This window comes from Falco cherrug, chromosome 17, assembly GCF_023634085.1.
Source record: "Falco cherrug isolate bFalChe1 chromosome 17, bFalChe1.pri, whole genome shotgun sequence".
NCBI lineage: Eukaryota > Metazoa > Chordata > Aves > Falconiformes > Falconidae > Falco > Falco cherrug.
Window position 1 is genome coordinate 4,131,837 of NC_073713.1, and position 23,860 is coordinate 4,155,696.

General features: G+C 56.0%; 1 protein-coding gene across 5 annotated transcripts; it reads right to left on the reverse strand.

Moving 5' to 3' along the window:
- Positions 1–932: 932 nt before the first annotated feature.
- Positions 933–23,461, reverse strand: ST14 (ST14 transmembrane serine protease matriptase). Of its 5 annotated transcripts, none has more exons than XM_027803172.2 (19): positions 22,477–23,461; positions 11,545–11,704; positions 11,180–11,307; positions 10,521–10,591; positions 9,900–10,060; positions 9,409–9,444; positions 8,788–9,025; positions 8,497–8,636; positions 7,969–8,066; positions 7,362–7,471; positions 6,269–6,399; positions 5,882–5,986; positions 4,792–4,899; positions 4,260–4,373; positions 3,936–4,064; positions 3,302–3,488; positions 2,914–3,188; positions 2,500–2,636; positions 933–2,153 (listed from the first exon to the last, which is right to left on the reverse strand). In XM_027803172.2, exons 2-19 carry the CDS (start codon positions 11,699–11,701, stop codon positions 1,992–1,994), a joined length of 2,487 nt encoding a protein of 828 aa, XP_027658973.1. In that variant the 5' UTR covers positions 11,702–11,704; positions 22,477–23,461; the 3' UTR covers positions 933–1,991. The 5 variants fall into 5 exon arrangements, with proteins under 5 accessions (XP_027658973.1, XP_027658972.1, XP_055584497.1 ...); XM_027803171.2 differs by lacking the exon at positions 22,477–23,461 and adding an exon at positions 20,096–20,199; XM_055728522.1 differs by lacking the exon at positions 22,477–23,461 and adding an exon at positions 15,708–15,934.
- Positions 23,462–23,860: the final 399 nt, after the last annotated feature.

The window sequence follows — 23,860 nt, forward strand, 5'->3', positions numbered from 1 at the left end:
TCTGATGTGGATGGATCCAGAGCCGCCCCTGCCCCTCTTACATCTCCCAGCTTCCCCCAGGCAGGGCGAATCTTTCACTTAATGCTTTGCCTCTTGCTGAAGTCCTGTTCTTGGCACCCCTCCTCCTCCTCTCCTTGCGATAAGCCAGGAATAGCGGGGGGAGGGTGGCGCGGAGGGGAAAGCTTGCTGGGTTCTTGGGGAGACGCTGGGTCTGCCTCCCCGCCAGGGGCCACAGCCTGCGGGTCTCCGGTCCTACCCGCTGCTTCCCAGAAGGAAGCAGAGGGATCTCGTGGGTCTCTTTCCCTTCCTGGTATGATGGGGTAGGGATGTCACCGCTCCTGTGCCATGGAGCCCGAGCACGGAGGGAGAAACGTGGGATGAGCGAGAGGGCTTGTGCAGAGGGGAGCCCTGAGCAGGAGAGACTCGGGCAGAGCCCTCGCTGCTTTTATTTGTGCCTTGATTGCCGGAATATTTTTATCTGTGCCTGTTCTTGCTGCCTTTTCCCAAGAGCACAAGGAGCTGTGGAGTGAACCGGATTGTGCCTCTAACTTGGATGTAGCCAGTGCCGCTGTGTCCGTGGGAGCCCGAGCGCCTTCCCTGCCACGCGGAGGATGCTGAGGGTGGCTCGGGAAGACGGCCCCGCTTCAACACCGCAACCTCCAAATTACCGGAGCAAAGTAGGGCGCTCTGTTGCTTCATTGCTTCTCCCCGGGGTCCTGCACGAGCCAGCGGGTTTTAGATGCCCTCGGTGTTGGCTTGCTTTAGCTGAGAGAGAGTCGCAGCACCGTGGTGATGCCTGCCAGTCCCTGGGGGATGGTGAGCACAGAAGATGGGCAAGGAGGGAACCGAAGCTCCCCGCTTAGCTGTGCTGCAGGTTTCCCAGGTCCGCAACACTCATGCAGAAGGTCGTGAGGAACCACCCAGCCAGAGCGTTAGAAAACATCCCTGTTTATTAGAGCATCTCCACTCCACATAGTTTTACAAAACAATGTATTTACAGGCAAGGAAGGGGCTAACTATGCTCAAGTGGAGCGTGCTCTGCCAGGGGAAGGAACGGGAAAAAAGAAATAAAATCAGCACATTCACGAGTCACATTGTTGCATTTTTTTCCTCTACAAAAGTAAGGTGGGTCGTAGAGTCTGGTGGCTGGCACAGCTACCCCTGGTGTCGTTGCAGAGGAGCCCCCCAGACCATGTTTGGGGAAGCCCTGCTGCTCGTCGTGGAGCACAAGGGGAAGGGGCACAGTGTGGCACAACTCCTGAGCACAACTCCTGAGCAGCTGGAGCTCAGAAGAAGCGGTGCTGGCTGAACTGCGGCGTAGCATGGCAGTGCCAGGACCTGCGTGCCACTGCCTCCCTCGGGTTGAGTGCCACCAGGGCTGAGACAAACTCTGCTCTTTCAGCCCCCCAGCCCTGGGCTCGGCATGACCAGAAGCTGATGGGGACAGAGGACGGAAGGAGGAGACCAGGGCATGGGACACCACGAGGGGAGGGGGCCCCAAGGGGCTCCCCCCAAACCAGTGCGAGAACTCCCCTTTCCCACCCCCCCATGACTGAAGACCAGAGAAAGGGGTGCGGATGGCAGTTTGGAAGCAAACAAAGGAGATTTTCAGGATACAGACTGCTTCCTTCTGGAACCCGTCCCAATAAAGTTTGCCTCTAAACACATCGAGTGTTTGTTGGTTTTTTTCTTTTTTTTTAAAACGTTTCCTATACATCTTGAATGACTGGTCAGTCAAGTCGGTTGGGGGAGCTGCGCTAGCTGACCCCCCAGGGGCAATCTCTCCTACTCCAACCATGGATTTCTAAGTTGAGATGTGAGAACAGTACTAAGGGCTAAGCCAAACCATCAGCTCTGGCCACTCAGTACCCACACGGAGTCCCAGGCACTTGCAGCGAGGTAGGGGGAGGGTCGGTGTTCACAGTAGAGGCTGTGCGCTGCCGGGAGGACGGGGCAGCACCAAGTGGCTCCAGCCAGCGGCGTCCATGGCCCTAGAGCCCCGTCTGCTTTTTGATCCAGTCTCGCAGGCTGGTGAGCCGGCTGTAGACTCCAGGCTTGTTCCTCTGAGCACAGCCATCGCCCCAGCTCACTATGCCGGCCAGGAACATCCGAGTGCTGGGCTCCACGCTGACCAGTGGGCCCCCAGAGTCTCCCTGCACAAAAACAAACGGTAGCGTAAGCACCAACCCAGTAAACCAGCCTCACCACCCATTCCCTGAAGCAAGTATTTAAGTGTGGCAAGGAGAGCCACAGCACAGAGCTAAACAAGTGGCCTATCTTGCTAACGAAGTAATAAACTCGAGCGTGGCTGCGCTGTTCTCCCGAGAGACTAAGTCACGCGTTGACACAACGTGCTGCCTGTTGTATGTGGATCCTCCTCATTTGCTGCGTATCAAATGTGGAGGCGCCAGAATAAAAAGGGCTGAGCAAAGGGCCTGCCTTCCTAACCAAGGCTCCTCCTCAGCCCCGAACCCGAGTGCCACCGTGCCGCTGGCCTACCTGGCAGGCGTCCACGCCACCCGTCAGGATCCCCACGCACATCATGCGTGGCGTCAGCTGGTCCGTCAGCAGCTCGTTGCACACGGTCTGGTTGATGAGCCGGATTTCTGCTTTCTGCAAGACGGAGGCTCCGCTGCCTGCGAGGAAGGGGAGCAGCGTAAGTAAAAAAAGTGCACAGAATTTTGAGGTGGCGTTTCCCTCCTGTTGGGGCTCTGAATGACCAACTAATTGCCAGCCAATCCGCGTTGCAACAACCCCCTTTTCCAGCAGGACCCATGAGCTTTGTGTGCTCCCAAAGGAGTCCCATTCACTTCCAGTCACGAGACGAGCCAATGTATTTAAACTCTGTCCAGGCAGCCCCCCTTTTCCCTAAAGCCACAAGCAAAAATCCATCAAGGCGACGCCAGCACTCACCTCCTTCCATGGTCGCTCCCCATCCAGTCACCCACAGGTCCTTGCCCACGGGGAAGTTGTGGGTGGCATCGGGCAGGCAGATGGGCTGGACGACGGAGGAGAAGGTGACGGGGGTCTGCAGCTCCACCACGGCGATGTCGTAGTCGTAGGTGTAGTCGTTGAAGTAGGAGTGGGAGATGATGCGCTTGATCTTCCGCGTTTGCACGTTGGCACCGTTGCGGTTGCCCTGGTCGGTCAGGCCCAGGTACGCCGTCCACAGGCTGGGCTCCGAGTACCTGCACGGGGCACACAGCACAGGGCAGGGTGAGGCCCACAGACGCCACCTGAAACTGTTTCCCTGAGAAATGCCTGTACAAATTGTTGGTTTTTTTTCCTTCCCTGACCATACCTGATGCCCTGCAGCTGCAGGAAGCAATGCGCCGCCGACACCAGCCAGCTCTCGGAGATCAGCGAGGCGCCGCAGATGTGGCCCTGGCCCTTGACGTGGAGGCTGACCTGCCACGGCCATTCTCCCACGTCCGAGTTCTGCCCGCCGACGATCCGCGACTTCCTTATGTAGGAGCGGATCCCACAGTCTGGGGTGGGGAGGGAGGAGAGGTGCTTGGTTACTCCTGCTGCCATCCAGCACCTCCCCGTTGCCTCCTACAGTGCAAATGCCCCGTTCCCCAGGCCAGGGAGGGCCAATGCTATCAGCACAGGAACACAGATGCTAAATTTGCTAAAGTATTTACTTGCCCAGCCTGTCATGTGCAGCCAAACCCCCACATTATCTGTGTAAGCCCTCCTGAACAACAGCCGGGCTCAACGATCTTAAAGGTTCTGTCCAACATGAACGATTCGATGATCCTGTGACACTCCGCAAGCTGCTGAAGAACACAGCTTGGCTATTTTCAGACCAAGCTATCACACAGAACCACCCCGGGGCTCTCCCCACCCCACCGCAGTGCTTCTCTAAGTGAGATGCTTAAAGAAAGTGTTTCTGCGCCCAGACACCCAGGTGCCCCCTTCCCCAGGGTACTCACTGCAGTTGTGCTCATCAGAATTGTCTTCGCAGTCCTGCTCCCCGTCGCACTCCGGGTTCTGTTTGCTGAGGCAGTGCCCGTTGTGGCACTTGTACGTGTATTCCGTGCAGGGGACTGTCGCGGGGACCGCTGCGGGTAGGACAGAGGGAGAGGGGTCAGCCCCCATGCTGGGGAGGTTGCACTGTTCATGAGGCCTTTGTCTCTTCTGCCCATCCCCAGGAAATCGCCACCCAGTGAAAAGACGCCGGCGCCGGGATGCCCAGCCCCGAGGGCAGCCGTAGGAGGCTGCCTTTGAGGGGAGGTCCCCCCGCAGCCCACCCTCACCATTGCTGCAGCTGCCCTCGTCGCTCCCATCTTCACAGTCGTCCTTGCCGTCACACTTCTGTGCCTCGGGGATGCACTTCCCGTTGTTGCACTTGAAGCTGTCAGCTGCGCAGCCTGGGGAAGGAGCAGCTCCTGAGAGACGGCCGGGCCCCAATCCCACCGCACCGCCAACCCGTGGCTGTGTCCATCTCCCTTCTCCCCGGAGGAGGAAAGCCTCCGCAGCTACGACACACAAACGCCCGTTCCTGCATCCCTGATCCCCTCCTCTCCAAGCTGCACACCACCACCGCCCATTTATTCAGCCCTTTCTTTCCCCACACCTCTGCTCATCCTCATTTCTCTCCTTCCAGCTCTCGCAGCTCCCACGTGCGCTCGAGGAAGCCGCCCCAGGCGAGGCCCTGCAGCTGGCCGCTGCTCTGGGTTTCTTGCCTGCTTGTTCCCAGCACGGCACTCGCCTCCCTCCGCTCCATGAGCCTCCACCACCCCCTTCGCCTCGCTCAGGCCCTCAGCCCTTGTGGGGCGCGTTACTCACTGCACTGCAGCTCATCGCTGTTGTCGCCGCAGTCGTTCACATTGTCACAGACCCAGAACTTGGGCTTGCACCAGCCGTTCTGGCACCTGAACTGCTGGTCGGTACAGGCTGAAAAGGGAGAGCGAGGAATCAGGGGAGACACCTGGAAAGGCACCTGCGGGGTCACCAGTGATCCCTCCGCCATCGCATCCACCGCAGCGTGACGGGCAAACCTGGGCAGCTCTCCCAGCAGGCATGCAAGCGCGTGGGAGCAAGAAAACGGCTCAGGACAATGCACATGTACGCGTGCAGCACGCTTAGGCTACGGCACAGTATTTCCACTCTTCTGGGGAACAAAACTATCTGGAGATCTGCGATGCCTGGGGCAGTTAAGGCTAAGGCTGAAGTTACAGCAGGACAGCCAGGGGCAACCACTTCAGCAAAGCGATCGCTGCCACTGGTGGGATGCACCTGAGGAACCCGGATCCCGGTGCTGGCAGCCAGGCCTGCAGCACACTCTTCCCCAGAAAGGAGCCCCTACCCTGGGAACGAGATCCCGAACCAGGGGATCCCCTCCTCTCTAATTAACTGCAGACCCCGGACCATACCGTTACCTATGGGCTTGCTCTGCTAATCCAAGAGGAAAACTTGTTGCACAAGGAAACAACTCCTGTGGGTCAGACGGGTTTTCCAAAGCTGCTCACAATACCCGCCCCGTTCCGTAACACAACGCGCCCCTGCACAGCACCCAGCTCAGGCAAACCCACCGCGGTCCGGAGGATGGCATAGGAAAACACATTCCCATCTGGGAGGGACTGGAAAGGGAGGGAGATCCCACTGGGAGAGGGCTAGGCTAGCACGACTCCTACGCTGGGAAAGGATCCCAAACTGGCTCCCACACTGAGCGCCTCTCAGGGCAGCCCGGGGGAACAAGGCAGCGCCGGTGCCAGCGAGCGAGGCGGGCGGCAGGTGACTTGCAAAGCCTCAGCGCCACGGGACATCACCCAGAATGAGCCCAGAGCAAACCCCTCCCCCCCCAGGCACCCCAGGGCGGCGCGGCCCTTCCTGTCAGTCACCAGTCACCAGCCGCAAAGGAACGCAGGAGCCTCACCGCAGGATCTCTCGTCGCTGCCGTCTACGCAGTCCAGCCACCCGTCGCAGCGCATGCTTCTGTCAATGCAGCGGCCCGTGTTGCAGGCGAACTTGCCAGGGCAGGCTGGGAGCGGGGAAAGGGAGAAAACAACGCGTGAGCCTTCCAGCCGTCCCCTCTGCGTCCTTTCCCCAAAGCACACCACGCTCCCTGCGCCTGCTTACAGCACCCAGCATTAACAATGCTTTTCCCTCAGAACAGAGGAGGAATACAAGGAGGTTTGCATGGAAAATAAGGCATGCTCCTATCCCCCCGGGAAAGCACGCTTCCCAGTTTACATGGCAGCTTAAGCACAGAAGAGGGAGAGCCAGATCAGTTCTGCCCCCCAGCCTCAGCGTTTCAACTCACGATCGCTGGAGTCGTAGGACAGGTACTCAGCAGAGAAGCCAGTGTCTGTGTAGGACTGGTCTGAGTGGAACCGGACCTCTATTTTGTTGGTAGTACTGGCCACCACAAACTGGGAACGCTCCCCGCAGTACCTGCAGGGAGAGAGAGCAGAGGCGAATGAAGTGCTGCAGGTCAGCACCGAGCAAACCTTCCTCCACCCCCGAGCCCCCCATCGGCGCAAACGGAAGGTCCCTCGCACGCCCAGAGAGCGAAGGGGCAGGTGGCCAGGTGGCAGCTCTGCTTCCACCCCAACCCGCCGCCCCTCGAGGCCCGCGCGCAGGAGCTGAATGCTGCTGGCAGAAGGTTCAGGCTGGTCGCAAACCCCAAGTTGTGGCCTTGGAAGCGACTGGGAGCGAGATCGTCCAAATCCCTGCCTGACACAGCGACACCTCTGATCTCAGAGCCACCGTGTCTCGGGATTTGCCAGCCCAAGGCTGCAGGGCCCCATCCCACCGCAGGCTGGTGGGAATCCCCTAGGCAGGCACCACCGCAGGAACTAGCCAGAGCCACAGATGCAGGTGCCGGCTTTGAAACCTTCTCCCTTCGAGGAAGGGTCAGCTCCCTTGCCCAAAATATTGTGAAACAAGACGGATCACTTCCCCTACGCAGTACCAAGTTGTCTTTTCAGCCCAGCTTACAGCAGGTTGTGTAATAGCCAACCCTAAATTAAACAGTAGATGCATCACAGAATGCAACGCAATTACCCTAACGATGGAGATTTGCTCGTTCAAGCAAAACCACACCAGATGTTTCTGCCTTTCTGCATGCGAGGCATGCAGTGCCACACTCCACAGCGCTCGGGGTGGGGTGTTCAGCTGCAGCACGCCACAAACCCAGGGTCTAACCCCCACAACCAAGCGTGTGTCTCCCCTCTCACCACAGGGCACTGAGCAGGTCACTCCTGAGCACCCTCCTGCCTCCCCCCCATCCCAAAGAGCACCGGCACACTTGTTCCCGCAGCAAGTTTAAGGAAAGCACCAGGCGCTCTATAGCTACACGCAGCCCCAGCACCCCAAGGGCCAACGCGGCGCATCAGACAGCACCTGACACCTACCTCGTGCCGTTGATCTGCACGTAGTCCTTGGTGCAGGAGCTGACTGGGATCCCGGGCTCCAGCACAAAGAACATGTTGAAACGCACCTTCACGTTCTTTTTAGAAGGAACCTGCAAAAGGAAGCAAGAGTCAGTGCTGTGCAGCTTTCTGGAGAATGGAAAACAGGTCAGGGGAAAGGGTTGTGTCTTGGGGGAGGACAGAAAATTACTGATAAGGGAAAGAAGTTCATTTCCCAGAAGGAAGAGAAACACCTTCCCCAAAAGTCACCACGGCTCTCGCCAGCCCTGGGATCCCAGATCAAACAGGCGCAGAGAGTGGGGCTGAAGCCAGACCTCTGCTGACACTGCCTGTTCTCCCCGGGCAGGAGGGTTCCCCCAGCAGCAGTTTTGCCAGCAAGCGACTGGCCTGGCCCAAAGCCCACGTGCTCTCGTGCTTTCTGCATAATGCTCCAGCTACTGGGGGCTACAGCGAGCCTCACATACAGGGTTGAGGCCCCTCGCAGCCTCTTCTGCCTTCGGCACCAGCTCCTGAAGCCTCCCCACAGTCCCACCAGACTCTAAGCCTCTGGGCAGCATCTGCTGCGAGCGAGCAAGCTTCATGTCCTCACCTCTATGTTCCAGACGCAGTCCGTGACCGGGGGGTAGTGTGCTGGGTAATAGGGAGTCGTGAAGGTGCCGCTCTCTCCTTTCAGAGTCCCACCGCAGACTAGCAGGAAGGTAGGAACAGGTTAGAGATTCAAAGAGATCTGGTTTCCCCAAGCCTTAGCTGGCTATCACCCGAGGCAGGAAAGGAGGCCGAGGCAACGGTCTCTAACAAGGTTAAGTCAATCACTGGAGAGAGCAGCTCTGCTCCAAGGCTTGGAGAGAACCCAGGAGATCAGTTAGGTGCTCGCTGCGTACATCAATCTGCACGTCTAATCCACAGTTCTTCTTCTGGCCTCCTCGGGGGACATCATTACAGCAGCCAAGAGCACTGCGGGCAAGGCAAGCTCCAAGAGCTGAGATGTGACCTCCTTCCATGTATCCCAGCCCTGGAAGCACCCCGGGGAAGCTGCCCGCAGCCACAGCCACAGCTCCCTCTTCAGCTGCCCGCAGCAGGGAGAGGTGGGGGGAACCGGGCCAAGGCCTCTGCTCACCTTTCATCTTCGGGAGCTGGAAGAACTCAGCCTTAAAGCCAGGGAATCTCCCCTCCTTGTTGGTAATCAACGTGACGAGCATGACGTTCTGGGAGGACAGGAAGGTCAGGTTGTAGGAAGGGGCATAATTCCCACAGAGCCTAGGGAGTAAAGGACGAAATCCATTAGGCACAGCGAGCCTCAAGCAGGGTGGATCACCTCTGAGCAGGGGCAGGAGCTCAGTTACCAGCAGGAGCGCTTAGAACCACGCCAGGATTCGGTGCTGCACAGGAACCCAACGGGGACACTCACCTGACCAAAGCGTGGGGCTCCACGGGGCTCAGGGAGTTGTACACCTTAATGTAGTCACTGTCATCCGTGCACGGCTCCAGCTCCAGCGTCTTGAAGGTCAGGCTGATGACAGCGTTGGCGTCCGCCCTCAGCGTCCAGTAGCATAGCGCGTTGTTGGGGTACGGGCTGTTGGGGAAGCCCGGCGTGGTGAAAGTGGTGATCTCCCCTTCCTTGGCGTGGAGGGAAAACATGCAGCTCTCTGCCCGGGAGAGCAGCCAAGAGTTAACAAGGCAAAGCAGGAGGTTCTGCCCTGCCTCTCCCCGAGATGCTGAGCGCGGCACTGGTCAGCACTGGTCACGCAGCACTGGTCAGCACTGGTCACGGCTCCCCTGGCCGCAGGCTGTCCCTTGCGCATCAGCATCCCTCTGCAAAGTGACACACCGGGAAAGGGCAGCCAGAGCCAAGTGCCACTGCTGGACAACAGCAAGGGCTGTGCCGCAGCCTGGCCGAGCTCAAACCAGCCCCGAGCAGCACGCCGTGCTCTGCCTGCATGCACAGCACCCCTGCTCAGCCCCTGCCCCATCCCGCGGGGGAAACCACCACCGCAAAGGGGCCGTTACGAGAGTGAAGAACTGTACTTACTGTCCCGAGCGGAGTAAGCTATGCTGGGGTCGGCAGCTGCAGGAGAAAACAGAGGTGGTGTCACATCCTTTGGGTTGTGGAAAGTCCCTGGGCACAAAGCTGAAGTTGTCCCCAGGACCCACACTGATCTGGCCTTGCTCGTGGGCTCTGTCCCTGCGAGCCAGGGGGAGGCTGCTCCTGCCTGGGCTCTGGGGAGCTGAGCGATCAAGCTTCTCCTCTTCAGGAGGGAGGATTCATCCCTGTCCCTCTCCAGAAGGGCTCAGAGGGAAACACAGAGCGTTCCAGCGAGGGGCAGTGGGTCTGTGCAGCATCCCCTGGGCATGCTCAGCCCATCAAAGCAGTGCTGTGAAAGCCGGGTCCTTACACTCACCCTTCAGCGGTCCCCGCTGCCCCAGGCACCCCGGGGAGGGCTGCAAGCAGCAGCTTACCCCTCCAGCGACACGCGCCCCAGTGCCACACGGAGACCCAGGGACAGCAGAACCAGCACTCACGGAAAGCAACGACCGACTCCACCTTCAGCATGGGGTTGCGCAGGCGGGGGTTCCACCTCTGGATCAGGCTCTGTGTGTCTGCCATCGCCCTGTCCAGACTCTCCGCCCGGTACTTGGGGACGAGGAACTCTGACCAGTAGTAGGCAATGATGCTGCCTTCGCTGCAGGGGAGGGGCAGTTATGGGGTGAGAGCAAGGACAGACAGGAGGGATCAAGTAGCAGTAGAAGAAGGAGCCAGGCTACTTGATGAGCCGGTTTTGGAGGATGGCCACAGGGAAGGGGGTGTCCCAATGACAAGTTAAGCAAACTGTGCCCAGCAAAGGCCCCTGCCAGCCTGGGGACTCCCTTTCAAAGGTGCCAGGCACCACCCACTGCAGTTCACAGGGCTCTGATGCACCATACCAAGACATCTCCCTCAGCACACAGTGATGAGGGCTGGCAGAAAACAATGTGCATTTTCAGGTCGCTTTTCACTGCCCACCCCTCAGCAGTGTCACTCAGGGTGACTACTGAGGTGCCTCCATCCCCAGCAGCCCAGGTATGAGTGTATACGGCTGCACGACACCTCAGCATCACCCTCCTCCATTCCCAGACAGGGCTCAGACAGCGCCCGACACTCACCTGAAGGCAGTTATCACTGTCTCTTTGTGGTAAGGGCCAATATCTGCATGATTCCTGTAGATCTCCTCCACCTGAAAGGTTTAAAGAAGGGTGTTCGGCATGTCTAGAAGCAAGGAGGGGGGAAAGGCTAGCGACAGATAGAGCATCAAGCCTGCTATGGAAAATCAGCATCGCTGGCTGCAGGGGGCAAAGAGAGGAAAGGGAAAGCTGAGAGTCCCAGAAGCGCCCAGAGCTGCACGCCACAGCCTGCTCGACAGGACTCAGCTCGCCCCGCTCTTCCCTGGGGGAAGCACAACGAGTACCTGAGTCTGAGGGGAAAGGCAAGACCAGCCACAGCTTCAGCACAGAGGGCAGACACCCCCGTGCCTCAGCTCCCAGCCCTGACTCATCCACCGACCCTGGGATTTGCGCAGGCAGCCTCCGACGGCACACGCCGGGTTGCAGAGGCAGGGAGACGCCGCGGCACTGGGCTGGAGCTGTGGTGCCAAGACCCAGCTTCAAGGCAGGCTCCCTGCACCCAGCCCAGTGTGTCACGACAGGCAGGGAGAGCTGAGAGGAGCGACAAAGCTCCATGCAGTCTTACACACAAGATCCCCGTGACCACGAGGCAGGAGCAAAAAGTTCTGCTTGCAGGAGGAGGGATGCAAGAAACCTCTTACCGTGCTCTTCACCTTCCTGGCCAGCATGACGAACTCCGGCGAGCTGGAGTTCTCATAAGCATCGAGGAAGTCCCAGTTCAGAACCCGCAAGTGGCCATTGAAAACCTTCTGGACGGCCACATTCCTGTCTGGAAGGCAATGGTTTGGCATCAGGAAGAGCAGTGTGGGCTGGGCCCGTGACATAGCAGGTCCCCAGTGACAGCAGTTGGGGCAGGGGGGAGGAAAAGGTGTTGCCTTGCTTCCCAGAGCCTTCCCAGAGCTACAGAGGTCACGTGTGAGCAACACCAGATAACAAAGCTTTTCCACGTGGATATGGTCCCAGGATATCACCCTGCACACCACCACCCACCAGACATCATACTCACATTTGAAGTGCCAAACCAGGAGGCCGGTGATGAGAGAGATGAGCAGGAAAACAACGATCACGACGGTGACAACCACCCGCCGCTTCGGACCGCGCTTCTCCATCTTCTTGGAGTTCATGGCAGGGAGGAACTCCACACCTTCCTCCAGGTTGTTCATGTCCTAGGAGAGGAGAGAAGGCAGGACGGTGGAGAGGCTGTTCCCAAAGCCTGGTTTGGAGAGGTCCAAGCACAAAGCAGCCAGAGCAGAGCTACCTGCACGCAGCAGCTCCCCAACACGGAGAGCACACGGCACACCTCCGCGCCGGCGGCTCCGCAGCCACCCCACGGCAGGACAAACCCTGAAGGCTTTCACTTTGCTTTCCTGCACACACCTAATTCCTTTTTGGGTCTAACACAAGGTCAGCAGCTCCAGCAGGCTCAGGGGCAAGGCCACACACCCCTCCGTGAGGGTGGTACGTCAGACGCCCACAACCTCCAGGATCTCTGCCTGCCGGCAGATGAAATCACAGACAAAAGTCACCCCTGCCAAGCGCTCGCTATGCGGCAGGTGCGTCACCTGCAGCTCGTGGGGCACAGCTATTAACAGTGTTCCCGTAAAAGAAGAAACCGAGCCACTTCCTTTAGGTGTGCGCAACTCTCTGTACGTCTCCTGGGCCCACACAGCACTCCCCTATTTCTGCTTGGGATTCTCCGTTCAGCGCAAACACCCACCCAAAGAAATAAACCAAAACACTCAGATGGCCACAGACACCCCCCAGGCTCTCAGGACAGGACGTGTTGGCTAATGAAGAGCGAGCCCTAAAACAGCCGCCCAGGAATGAGGAATGACAACTGTTGGGCACAGCGCTCTGCCACCACCGCCCCACACGGGGCCGGGTGAGGAAGAGGAAGGTCTCTTGTCACAGCACAGAGCCCTGCATCGGCTGCAAAACCCTCGGTGCCTCGGGGTTTCACTTTCTCACACCTTCGGCTTGCCTGCCCTCCATCCCCTGCCCCGCTTGCCTACCTGTCCCTCCTTCCTACCTGTCCCTCGGGCCCAGGGCAGCTGCAGATCCAGATGTTTTCAGAGGACCCCACACAGCCCAGAGCATCCTCGGGGGCCCAGATCAGCACCCGCTCCCCTAGCACTTCCCCTCCTCGCCCCAGCTGGCTAATGCGTGCCGGGAGAGCAGACCACATCTTCTGCTTTCTTTTCGTGCCTCCTCCGGGCAGGAAGGGCGTTTTGCCTGCAGCAAACTGCCCAAACCATGGGGACGCCTCACCTTTCCAGCCACCACCTTCCCATTTTCCCCTCTCCTGAGTCTTACCGTGAACCCGGCAACTCGGGGGCTCCGTATCACTTGTAATCACTTGTAACTTGTATCACACACAGCAAGGATGCCACAAGGCAAAGTACCAGCCAGCACTGATTTGCTGCATTCACAGGCATCCCCGTGCTCCGGAAGGGGTACCGTCACCACAAACAGGACACTGGGTCAGATGCTGCCAGGGCTGACACAAACATATGCTAACAACTCGGGTTAATTGGATGCAAATCTCACAAGCTCTCAAGACAGGGAAAACAGGGAAAACAAAGTGGGATCCTGTCGACAGAGGGACCTCTGAGCCCTCCGCGGTCTCCTGCAGACGCCCTCGCTACACTTTCCTTCCCTTCGGTGCAATGTTCCACCGCATCGCCTTTCCCGAGCCTGCTTTGCAGGAAAGCCCGGCTCCCACTCACACCATTCCCTGGCTCCTTTTGCCCTTTTCTTCACCCGCTCCCTGACCTGTCCTCCCACCCTCCACACCGCACCAAAGCCTCTCCTCCCCGCAGCGTTTGCCAGAGGCCCTTTACAACAGAAAGAGAAGTGGTAGGCACCTTCCTCCTCTGCAAACACTTACTAGAAGGCCGCCAAGACCAGAACAACCTACCAGCTTTTGAACCATCTGCTCTCAGAATAATCTGAGTTTATCACTCGACAGCTGTCCCCTACAGCACGGGGAAGGAAGCCTTCGTTCATTTGGGAGATTTACTGCAGAAAGAAACCGACGTGAAGCACAGCATCTCCCAGGTGCCAGGCTGCTTCTACAACCAACATCCAGCCACCACCAGAAGAAAGAAAAGACTCGGCTGGACCACAGAGGACAATCCCACGGGGGATGCTCTGATTCCAGTTAGCCTTCTGTGATCATACAGGAAGAACTTGAAAATATAATCCAAGGAAACCTGAGAGCAGAACCCCCACAAAATAAAGCTTAAACACATACAGACTTTCTAAATGAAGAAACTCTGCGAGCCAAGTCAAGATTGCCTGGAGTTTGATGCACCATCTTCGAAACAGCCATCTGGCTCCCATCAGTTTCCAAACCATGCAAAATCCTCCTAAACCAGGTAAAGAAAAGAAACAGGCCACAAGTCCCACAAGCATCTCCTATCGCCCACCTGGCAGCACCAAGCCTTCCCAGGACTTCCCATACATTGCTGCTGTGAGCAGAAAGAAAAGTATTTCATTCTCTTCTAACATCTGCAGGAGCCTGCGGCAAGAAAAACAGTCCCAAGGGCCTTTTCATTTATCTATATATCTGTATGCACACACACTGATGTAGCTGTTCACGCCGCAGCAGCTTTGCCAGCCTTCCTGGGGTCAGCGAGGAAGACCTGCCTGCCTCCAGCTCACCGGGGAAGACAGCATCTCTGCGTGTTCTGAGTAACAATTTGTGGGCCCAAGCTGATAAATCTTGGCCTTAATAACACTCCCCTGGCAGGCTGAGTTCAGCTAGATGGCATTCCTCTCCTGAAAGACGGATCTCACGCTTCTTGTACGAGAGGTGTAGCATTACAAGGGGTAGCAGCAGCAGCACAAGGAAATGGGGTCTCCTCTGGCTACCGGGAGAGCAGAAAAAACCCTATTTTGAGACAGTATCCCCTTCGGCTGAGGGTACTGTCGGTCCTCTGCAAAATCCCCATGTTCAGTTTTCCCAAACTGCCAGAAGAAAACGGGGCTCAGCTGCCAGCAGGAGATACTGCTGCACAAAGCCAGACTGCACAACGCTGTGGCCGATGCGTTTTAACATCATCTTCAAGCTAAAGGTTATGTCTTTGCAGAGAGAAAACTCTTAGACAAGAGCAACTAATCAGCATGATTAAATCAGAGGTAATAGATAGCTCCCCTCCGCCTCCAACGCATACAAATGCACACACTGCTCCAGCAGCTGCAGTGAGACCAAAGGAAATTAGGCAAGAAAACTCACCATCTGATCTTTCTTTGGACAATTTCCCCGCTCTTCTTGGGAAAAAAGATCCTAAACCTGCTAGAGTTTACAGCACGCCTCTGTCAGTTTGTTCTGGCTCCAAAGCTGAGACAGCAGTGACAAGCACAGCACCAAGAGAAATGAAAGGAGTGTGGGGACTCCTAGGGAGGTTATTTTTCTTATTACTCCCGTACAAAATGCATAAGCAATCACTGACACTGTTACTTGCCAGAAGTTACCCGGTGACTAGAGGCAGATATGAGACTGGATCCCAAGAGGTTTCCCTCCCTGCCCTCAGTTCCCTATTGCAGACCCCCGCCTCCACCACCCTCATCCCTTACGTACGCCATTCTATTCCCCAGCCAACTCGGACACCTGCGTGCAGCTGCTTTGAAGAGCTGCTGTGTCTCGCAGCCTGGGTTAGTTAGCAACAGCGAGTCCTGCGAACTCTCTTCTCAACACAAGGCAAAGAATCTGGAGCATCCCACAAGCACTACCGGAATGCCGAATCAGGTTGGGAATCAGACAGGCCGTGTTCCAGCCTTGGAGTAAGAGGCTGAATCTTCCCTGCCCACACTCAGCACGAAAAGCCCCCATTTGACCTCAGCACCCGAGTCGGCTGCGCGCAAGCGGCTCAGTCTCTGCTCTGCGCCCTCACTGCGCTGCACGTCCCCTTCGCTGCCACCACTCCTGCCTGTCGGGAAAATACCTCCTCTGCGGGGCTGGTCACCAGCCTCTAAGTTAAGCAAAAATCAGATGGAATCAGAAGCAAGACAGGGTTGAAAGATCATAGTTCAGTCAAGCAAAAGACAGCTGCAACTTTAATCTCCTTCAGCTAACCGTCACTGCACATCTCCCTCGCGTGTACCGAACAGTCCGTCCCAACAGCAGATGTAAACCCGACAGGATCTGTCCGCACATCCTGCTCTCACCTTGCCCGTGATTCCCCGAGAAACCATCTCTAGCCCAAAGTGACTCAAGGTCTGACTCGCCCTTCTCAAGGAAACTACTCCAATAAACATTATTAACAGAAAACCTTCCTTGATATTCTCTCCGCCTTAGTCACAGGTTCGGTTACTTCCTCTTGCTCCTCCTCGCTCTGCCCTCCCCACCACCATCATGGCGGGGCTCCCCGTGGCACCGTCAGAGGTTTCTGGTCACAGCGTCAGCCTGGCTGGTGTGACTGCTGCAGCCACGTGGTGCCCTGGCAGGAAAGACACATGCCAATCAAGTGAAAGGGTCAGAAAGACATTTCTGCTGTGCCTCGGTTTCCCCGGGAGTACCAACTCCGTAAGGGAACTTGGAAAAGGAGCGCACACAGACAGATTTCTATCACATTTGCAGGTCTCCTGCACACAGACACCTCAGAAGTCCTATGCTTAAGCAAACCTTCCCCCTCCTCCTCCGTAAGTCAGCCACACGATGTATTTTTAGACGGCAACCATACTCTGCCAGACTGGACAAACCAGATGCAGAAGTGACTAATTCTGTCAGCAGGAAATTCAGCGGGCGCACGGGCATGGTGGGAAGTACCACAGCCAAGACTGGACCGCAGATGCTTTCTGGAAAGCAGAGATGCGCCCCCCCTGCAAAGGGGGATTGCAAAAAGGGTAGGATGTGCCACAGGGTACGGCTCTCCAGCAAGATTTCTGGGATGCGTACAAAGTGGGGGTCCATCTGGGATCAGCCCACGGAGGCTGATTTCTGGCTCGTTTGGCAGTTCCAGCAAGACAGTGTGATGTGTCCCAGGCACCGAAAGCCTTCACTGCTCCCCTCTCCTCCAAAACAGACGTGCTACCTCTCACTCAGTGTCTGCATCTGGGTTCTCGGGCTCCTGACCCACAGAAGGACTGGATAATTTGTTTGTCCAGCACCACGCAGCTGGGAGACTCAGCTGCTTCCCTTGACCTCTGCCATATTCCAGACTCTGCCCCGCCACAGGCCTGCTCGGGGCCAAAGCTGTACAGATCACAGAAGGTTAGGGGCAGGTGGGCAACCAAGGCAGCCTCACTGCAGAAGACCCACTGCCTGGCACTAACGTACACAGCCCAGAAAAGGAACCCATAAAATACCGAGTCGGAGGTGGCCCCGGGAGGTCTCAGATGAAGCAGAGTCATCCAACTACGTGGTTAGACTCTTGCTGGTAATTACACCCTGTAGATCCCAGCCTGTGTATCCAAGAGGCAATTCCCACCTCCCCTTTTCCAGCCACACCTGCCTCAGGTGGTGTTCAATAAAAACTAAAATAAATATTACATGAGAAATGTGAGGAATGAAACCTATCGACTCATCAACCAGCTCGGGATCAGAGCTTGGGACACCCCAGCCTTTGAGATCAACAGGGCAGAAAGAGCCAAGAAAGTTATCTTTCCAAACCCTGAGGTTTCCCAGATTGTACTGAAAGCCAATGCCAGCTTTGTGGTGCTGGCGTAAGGGGAAACAGCCTGCTTCCAATAAAAATAAAAAAATAAATCTAGAAGCTGCTGACACATGGTGTGCCCAGCGTGCAACTTGCTTCACCCAAGCAGCTCAAGCGCAGCTACCAGCTCTTGAGATCAACTCCTGCCCCGACTCTTGCTGCAAAACCCAACACTCCTCCAGGAAGAGATCTGGTAAGAGTAATTTTCTCTATTCCCTTCTTATTCTCGGTAAGAAATAACAGGGAAACAGCACACCAAGATCTAAGTTCTTGTAAGGCATATGTGTGCTGCGTTGCCCCAACATGGGAAGTAAAACACCGATTTCATAATTGTTTAATGTTAAAATACTTCACCAGCGTATTATTTTTCATCTTCAGTTCTGTATTAAGGGCAATGACACTATCAAATGGTGACGTCAGGACTAACAGGGGAATATGGAGCAGGAAACAAAGGATGCGGAGTCCTCCAGACTGTCTGCCTTCCAGGCACAGAGGGCAAGTGCACACGAGTCACACGCACCTGTTTTCACACACCAATTTCGAGCTCAATCCTCTACAGCACTCAATCGCCTTGTGACCATCCTGAGTCATACAAGAAACCAAATTCCTTTAGGTTTATTACGGAAGAAACTGAAGTTAATGTTTGCACAGGACAGCACGGGCTTGGCTTGCTGCCTTGCACCAGGCTCATCAGTGCAGCTCTCTCAGTGCAACGCAGCAGCTCCACAAAAGCGACCCCGCTTCTGATTTGTGTTTGTGTTGTAGCACCGATGTTTATGCTTAAGTCTTAGCAGTTCTTGAGAAGAAGTGGGAAATAAAGCTAGAAATAAAGCTAGAAATAAAACCACCTTACAGGCCTGATCCACGTAGCTATGAGCCATGAAATTCCTCCCTACAACACACATTCCCAGACCAGAAGAGAAACATGCCACAGATGCAAATAGCTTATTTAAAACACTCTCATATCTTTCCTGGCACAGAAAGCACCGTCCGCACAACAAAAACGCTCTCCAGCAGCTTAACAAAACCAGCTGCACCCCAGACCTCGATGAAACCCTCCACCTCATCACTACATTTCGCCCATGCTCCTCACCGACCTTTACAGCTTGGAGGCGGACCTGGCCCACGACATTTGAATGTTTGGAGGAACAGGAGGGAAAACACCTAGATCTCCAAGCCGGCGAAGCCTTTCCCTGGCAAACCCATCCCTGTTACCTGCTCCCTGCTCTGCCCCAGCCTATCGCCCGGATATCGCAGCAGGTTATTTGCAAGGCTAGCCCTGGTGGCCTTTGGATGGAAATGGCATATTCCACCCCAGGCAAGGCGAGAACCTTTGCTCAGATACCTTCTCCACAGCCGAGCCCTTAAGAGCCCTTAAAAAAACTCTCGTTGCTCCCTCAGTGGTTTTACAAAGTGATCTTTTGTTTGCTGAGCAAAGGTCTGGGGCGCCCTTGGTTGGCCTCAGCTTTTTTTCTCATTGCACCTTCCTTATCCCTGCTTGCTTTTGGCACCGACAGCAGTAAAACTGGCCCGAGCAGCTGCTCACCCACCCACTACTACCTGACACAAAAGCCCCGCATCTTTCCGAGGAAGAGAAGCAGCTTCTCCTCGCTGTGCCCAAGAACTGCCACAGCTCCTTCTCCACCTCAGGAGGAGACGCAGTCCTTGCAAAGTTCCTCCGCTGTTATATTTATAGGGAGCCAAGTCCAACAACAGTCGGTCCACAAGGGACAAATTCCTCAGGCTGCTTACTGTCAGGAGGGCAGGTGCCGTCTTCGGGGAAGTCCTGGATCAGCTCAGCTCCTCTCAAACCAATGCAGGGGGAAAACTGATCCAGAACCAGGCAAAGGACCTGGCGCGCCGCTGTCCCACCGTGAAGGGACTGACTCGAGCACACAGCCCTGCGTAACGTGCGAACCTGCCTTCTGTCAGAGGGAGAAGCCGGGCAGGGGGCAGCAGGCTGCATGCTACAGTGTCACCCCAAGCCAGCTGGGGAACAAGAAGCTCGAGCTGAATGGTATCGGCGAGAGCATCTCCTGGCAGTCACCGCAGCCCTGACACAGGCAAGACAGCGGGGGTGGAGGCAAGGGAAACCTTTTCTTGCTGTAGGCCAGCTTTCTGATGGGTGCCAATACTGCTGGCTCCTTTGCCACTACCAGATAACAACCGCTAAAGCTGGCTGCAGAGACGGACAGCAGACAGCCTGCAGCTGAGCTGGGAAGCACTGCTGTCGTGCTTTAACCTAAAAGCCCACTTTCGAAACAGCTCTGTGGCACAGAACAGGCCCTGGAGATGCAACCCAAAACCAACAGTCCCTGCCCGACCCTCAGCCAGAAAGACAAAAAGCCAAGACTACAGCTTAGGCTCGCTCAAGTTTCAAAGCACACTGGTAATGCATCGGTTAATTAACGAAGCCCCAGAGCCCTCGGTTAAAGTCAGACCTCCTGACGGCTTCAACAGGTTTAGTTAGATCTGTTGCTAAACAACCCGGCCCCACGCGCTGCAAACAGTTCACCTACACATAGTTTATCTTTACCCGCATGCCCAGCGCCTAGCTTAAGCCAAAATCAAAACCGTCAAGAGCCACGGCAACACCAGCATCGAGGCAGTCTTAACGCCGGCACAGACCGCTGCACTGCGACGGGCAGGGATCTCCACTTTCCCAGAGCTGGTCTTTCTTTTCCTGCTCCCTTGGGCTTGGCAGCATCCCCCAAACAGGTTCTCCTGACCTCACCCAACAGCAGAGGGGGAGTGGGAATCTCCTGCTTCCCAAGGGATCCCGAGCAGCCCTGCGAGGCTCAAAGGAACCAGAGCGAGCAGAGGACGAGGCAGCTCAGCAAAAGGCTGACCGCTTTTGGGAGAGCCCCGCCGAGCCCCCCCGGCACCGGGTGCCGCTCTCACCTGCAGCTGGGTGCTGTACCTCATGCCAGCAGCGGTGGGGCCCTGCTCCATGGCGAGGGCAGTGCCGTGCCGGCTCAGGCCGCCATGGCACGGTTGCTCCTTGCCTCGGCACAGCACGGCTCGGCACAGTGCCCAGCTCCTCCTTCTCCGCACTCCAGGCGGGTGCGGGAAGCCGGAAACACCCCACAGGTCCCCCAACGCTCCCGTGTCCGGCTGTGACCCCCCCTCTCCTGCTTCACCAGCATCCACAGGGAAATTAAGGAAAACGTCGCACCTGAAAAGCCCTGCCCAAAAGCCCCACGCAAGCTCTGCATCATCCGAGGAGACCCTTTTGCCACGTGCTTTGCTTTAGTAAATGAAACCACAAAAATATTTTCCCAACACAAGCCACCTCGCAGTCGGCAGGAGGGCTTGCCAGCAGTTGTGTACACAACAGTTTCCAGGGCTAAGCTTTATGTACCTAAGGTCTTACCCCATCTCAGGGGACAATCATTTTTTGAAACCCTGCTGCAAAGAGGGCACCTCTCCAGCATGCACGGGCACTTTTCAAGCCCATTGTTCCCCAAAACATTTGGTAGGCCGAGGCCACCAAAGCAAAATATTTCCTTTATCCCAGCCTGAAACCTGCTCTCAGCTAGGCTACAGCACTTTACGAATAAGCCATCTCTTAACCAAACAGAGGAGACCAGGTGCCAAATGACAAGCCACAAGGCAGTCCGGCACAAATTCAGCACTCGTGCTGGCATATCAGCCACAGCTCCCGTGGACGGTACGGTATAATATTAAACAGTGCCCCCAGAGAAGAAAGGGAGGGACCAGCAGCAAAGCCCTGGGTTCTGAGAACGCTCTAATGCAGGTCTGAAAGAGGACTTTTAACACTGAAATCTGCATTCCTGATGCTGTCTTACTCCATCATTCTCCCCTTCTTGGAAAGATGACTTCCTTCCTCCCTCCAATATTTAGGCTTCTCACATTCCAGAGTAAGTCAAGATTAAAACAGCTGGAGCAATATTATCTTTCTTAGAAGGGTTCTCGCCTTCTCTGTCCTACATGCGACAGTCTATACCAACACGCAAAGCCTGAACGGGCCATCCCACCGCTGATCTGAACCTCTTTACACCAACTGCATCCAGCACAAACTGATTTTTTCCACACCCAAACATGTGAATTGCCCAGAACTCTGGTGCGGGTGTGACAGGAGTTGCCCACCGATTCGCACGCCACAGGCAGGTAACACTGGCTGGGTTACCTTTGTTTCCCCTCGCTCTAAAATGTCTCCTGTGGAGCGCAAGTTCTGCGTCCCTTTTGCAGGTGTTGCTCTGGGGGGAAAAAAAGAGACGGTGTCAGGTCTCTGATCCTGCTGTTTTCTCTCTAGGTGAAAAATACAATGTCACATCAGTGCTCTTAAAGAAATACCTCCACCATCGCCTTCCCTGCTGCCTCAGCAGCTACCAGAATCCCGCCTGCTCGCTGAGCAGCACGCACAGCAGGAAGTATGTCTGGATTTAGGGTATTCCCTTCAAAAGGTGGCTTTGTTAGTCAGCCTGCTGAAACCACCCGGCTGGCTGATGTCAGGAGCTGCTCTCAGCTCCCCGGCTGATGCCCAGCCCTGCCCAGCACTCCAGTTGTACAGCCACTCCCTGCCCGGCTGCCTGCTGGTGCTACAGCCTGACTCCATACCCCCATGAAACAGCAGGTGGTAGGTACAAAGCAGCTAGTCCGAGCTGAACCCGCTGCTCTTTGTCTCTGCAAATTTCTCCTGTTCAATTCATCTCCAGGCAGGTGCCAGGCTCTGGGATGTGCCTGCTGAGGGCAAGACGCAGGCGCACTCTCCGAGGCCTACGGTGTCTCCTTCCAAGATCCACAGCTCCTGGTTTCACACGGTGCTGTGAACGCCCTGTGTTTCCTGTCATCAAGCCACTGACATTTTACAAAGTAATTCATGAGCCCAACCGGCTCTTTGAACAAGGGGATGCAATCACTGTGGGGGAAAAAAAAGAAAGCAATACACGTGCTAAACATAAAATACCGTATAGCTGGGAGGCAGCCAGTTTAGAGCCCTAAATGATAGATTCCTGTTTCTTTGCTGCCAGTTCCTTGCTGCAATGATTTACTTCGTGGCTGTGTTGCAGTGATGGCTGAAGCACCACGGGAGGTGCGGGTGCCCTGCTTCTGGGCACTGTCCAGTCCCAAAACACCAAAGCAGCAATTCCCAATAAGCAGCAATTCCCAATAAGCAGCAATTCCCAATAAGCAGTGTGCCATGTGTTTTTGCGGTAGGACACTTCCGTGTGTCTCTCTGGTCTGACTGAAGGATGCTGAGCCCAGCCAAGTCACTATGGAGAAAGATGAAACTGAAGCATAACGACCAAGCCACTTACCCACGTGCAATGGCAGCAGTCGGCAGGAAAGCCTCTGTTTCTTCCCACTTCTACCAGTTCACCCAAGAAATGCCGTCTCCTCCTCCTCTTCCTCCTCCTCCTCCTCCTCACGTTGCCTCTTCGTATCAGTTTGGCCCCGACAGCACTAGGAGAGCAGCAAGCGGAGGTTTAACACGCCTTTAGCAGGAAGGACAGCAGTGGCTTCAGGCACCGCTGAAATCTGGGAACCGAGTCCGTCTTGTCAGAACCGTATGCAAGTTCCAAGAGCTAAACCGCACTGAGCTCGACCCCCAGGAGAGTCCCAGAGGAGACAGGGATTAGTGGCAGAGAGGCAAACGTCGTCTGAACAGGTAGGATACTTCCGCATCAGCTCCCAGCCCTGGGAATGCCATCCACATCCACATGAAGGAAAGGAAAAGACAGCTGCTTACGTAAGGAATGAAGGCAGGCTGCCTACAGGGGAAAAGGCTTCTGGTGGAGGCAGTTCCTGAGAATTCTAGGCTGGAAAAGGAGCAGCAGCCATCCACACGGCCACACCGGTGAAGGGTCGGCTTCCGAGAGCGACAAAGGCTTTTCCTCCCTGCGGTGTGGCTGGAAGGATTCTGCTCCCAGCGAGGCTCGCACCTACAGTGCCCTCCCACCCAGATTCCTGCCAGACAGCCCCGAAACCACCCCGACCGTGTCTGCAGCTAAAACCTCCGATGCAATCCGGTCCGGCAACTTCCACAGCGATACAAAAGATGGGGAGAGAGATAAAACTCACAGGGTGTCCTGTTACTTTGCATTCCAAAGAGTAAATAAAAGGCTGATTCAGTGGGAGGAGAGGAAAACGTCATCTAAAAGCTCTTCGGTTTCTAGCTGAACCGGCAGCCCCCGGAGAGCAAAAGGTGAGCAGCGGGTACCACTCGCTGCCCATCTGCACAGGGCCAGCTCCTCCTGCTTTCGGGCCTGGGGCAAGCTGGCTGGTTGTGATTCAGCCTCTCCACCTGTAATGCAAGAATAATTACTGTCTTTGGAGAATGGGACCTGTAAAAGTGCAGTGAGTTGCCCTCAATGGGCCACCTGCTGCTTTGAGGCAGAGCCCAGAGGTGGTGCTCCTTTTCAGAAAGCTGTTGAAGGATTAACTGTGTCATTTGGATGGGAACTTTTCCTTTGATGTCAAATGCTTCTCTCAAGTGCTCTGGAGTCAGAGCCCTGCTTCCAAAACGTGACTTTGGCAGGGATCACAAGTAGCTCTGCCCTCCTGACATCACGAAAGCTGGCCAGAACAAAGGGCACTGGTGACCAGCTTCATCCTGCAGATGACACTGGACATGTGAGCAAGCGAAGGACGCGGACAGCATGCAACAAGCTTGAAATGAGAAAGTCCACCCTCAGCCCTCCA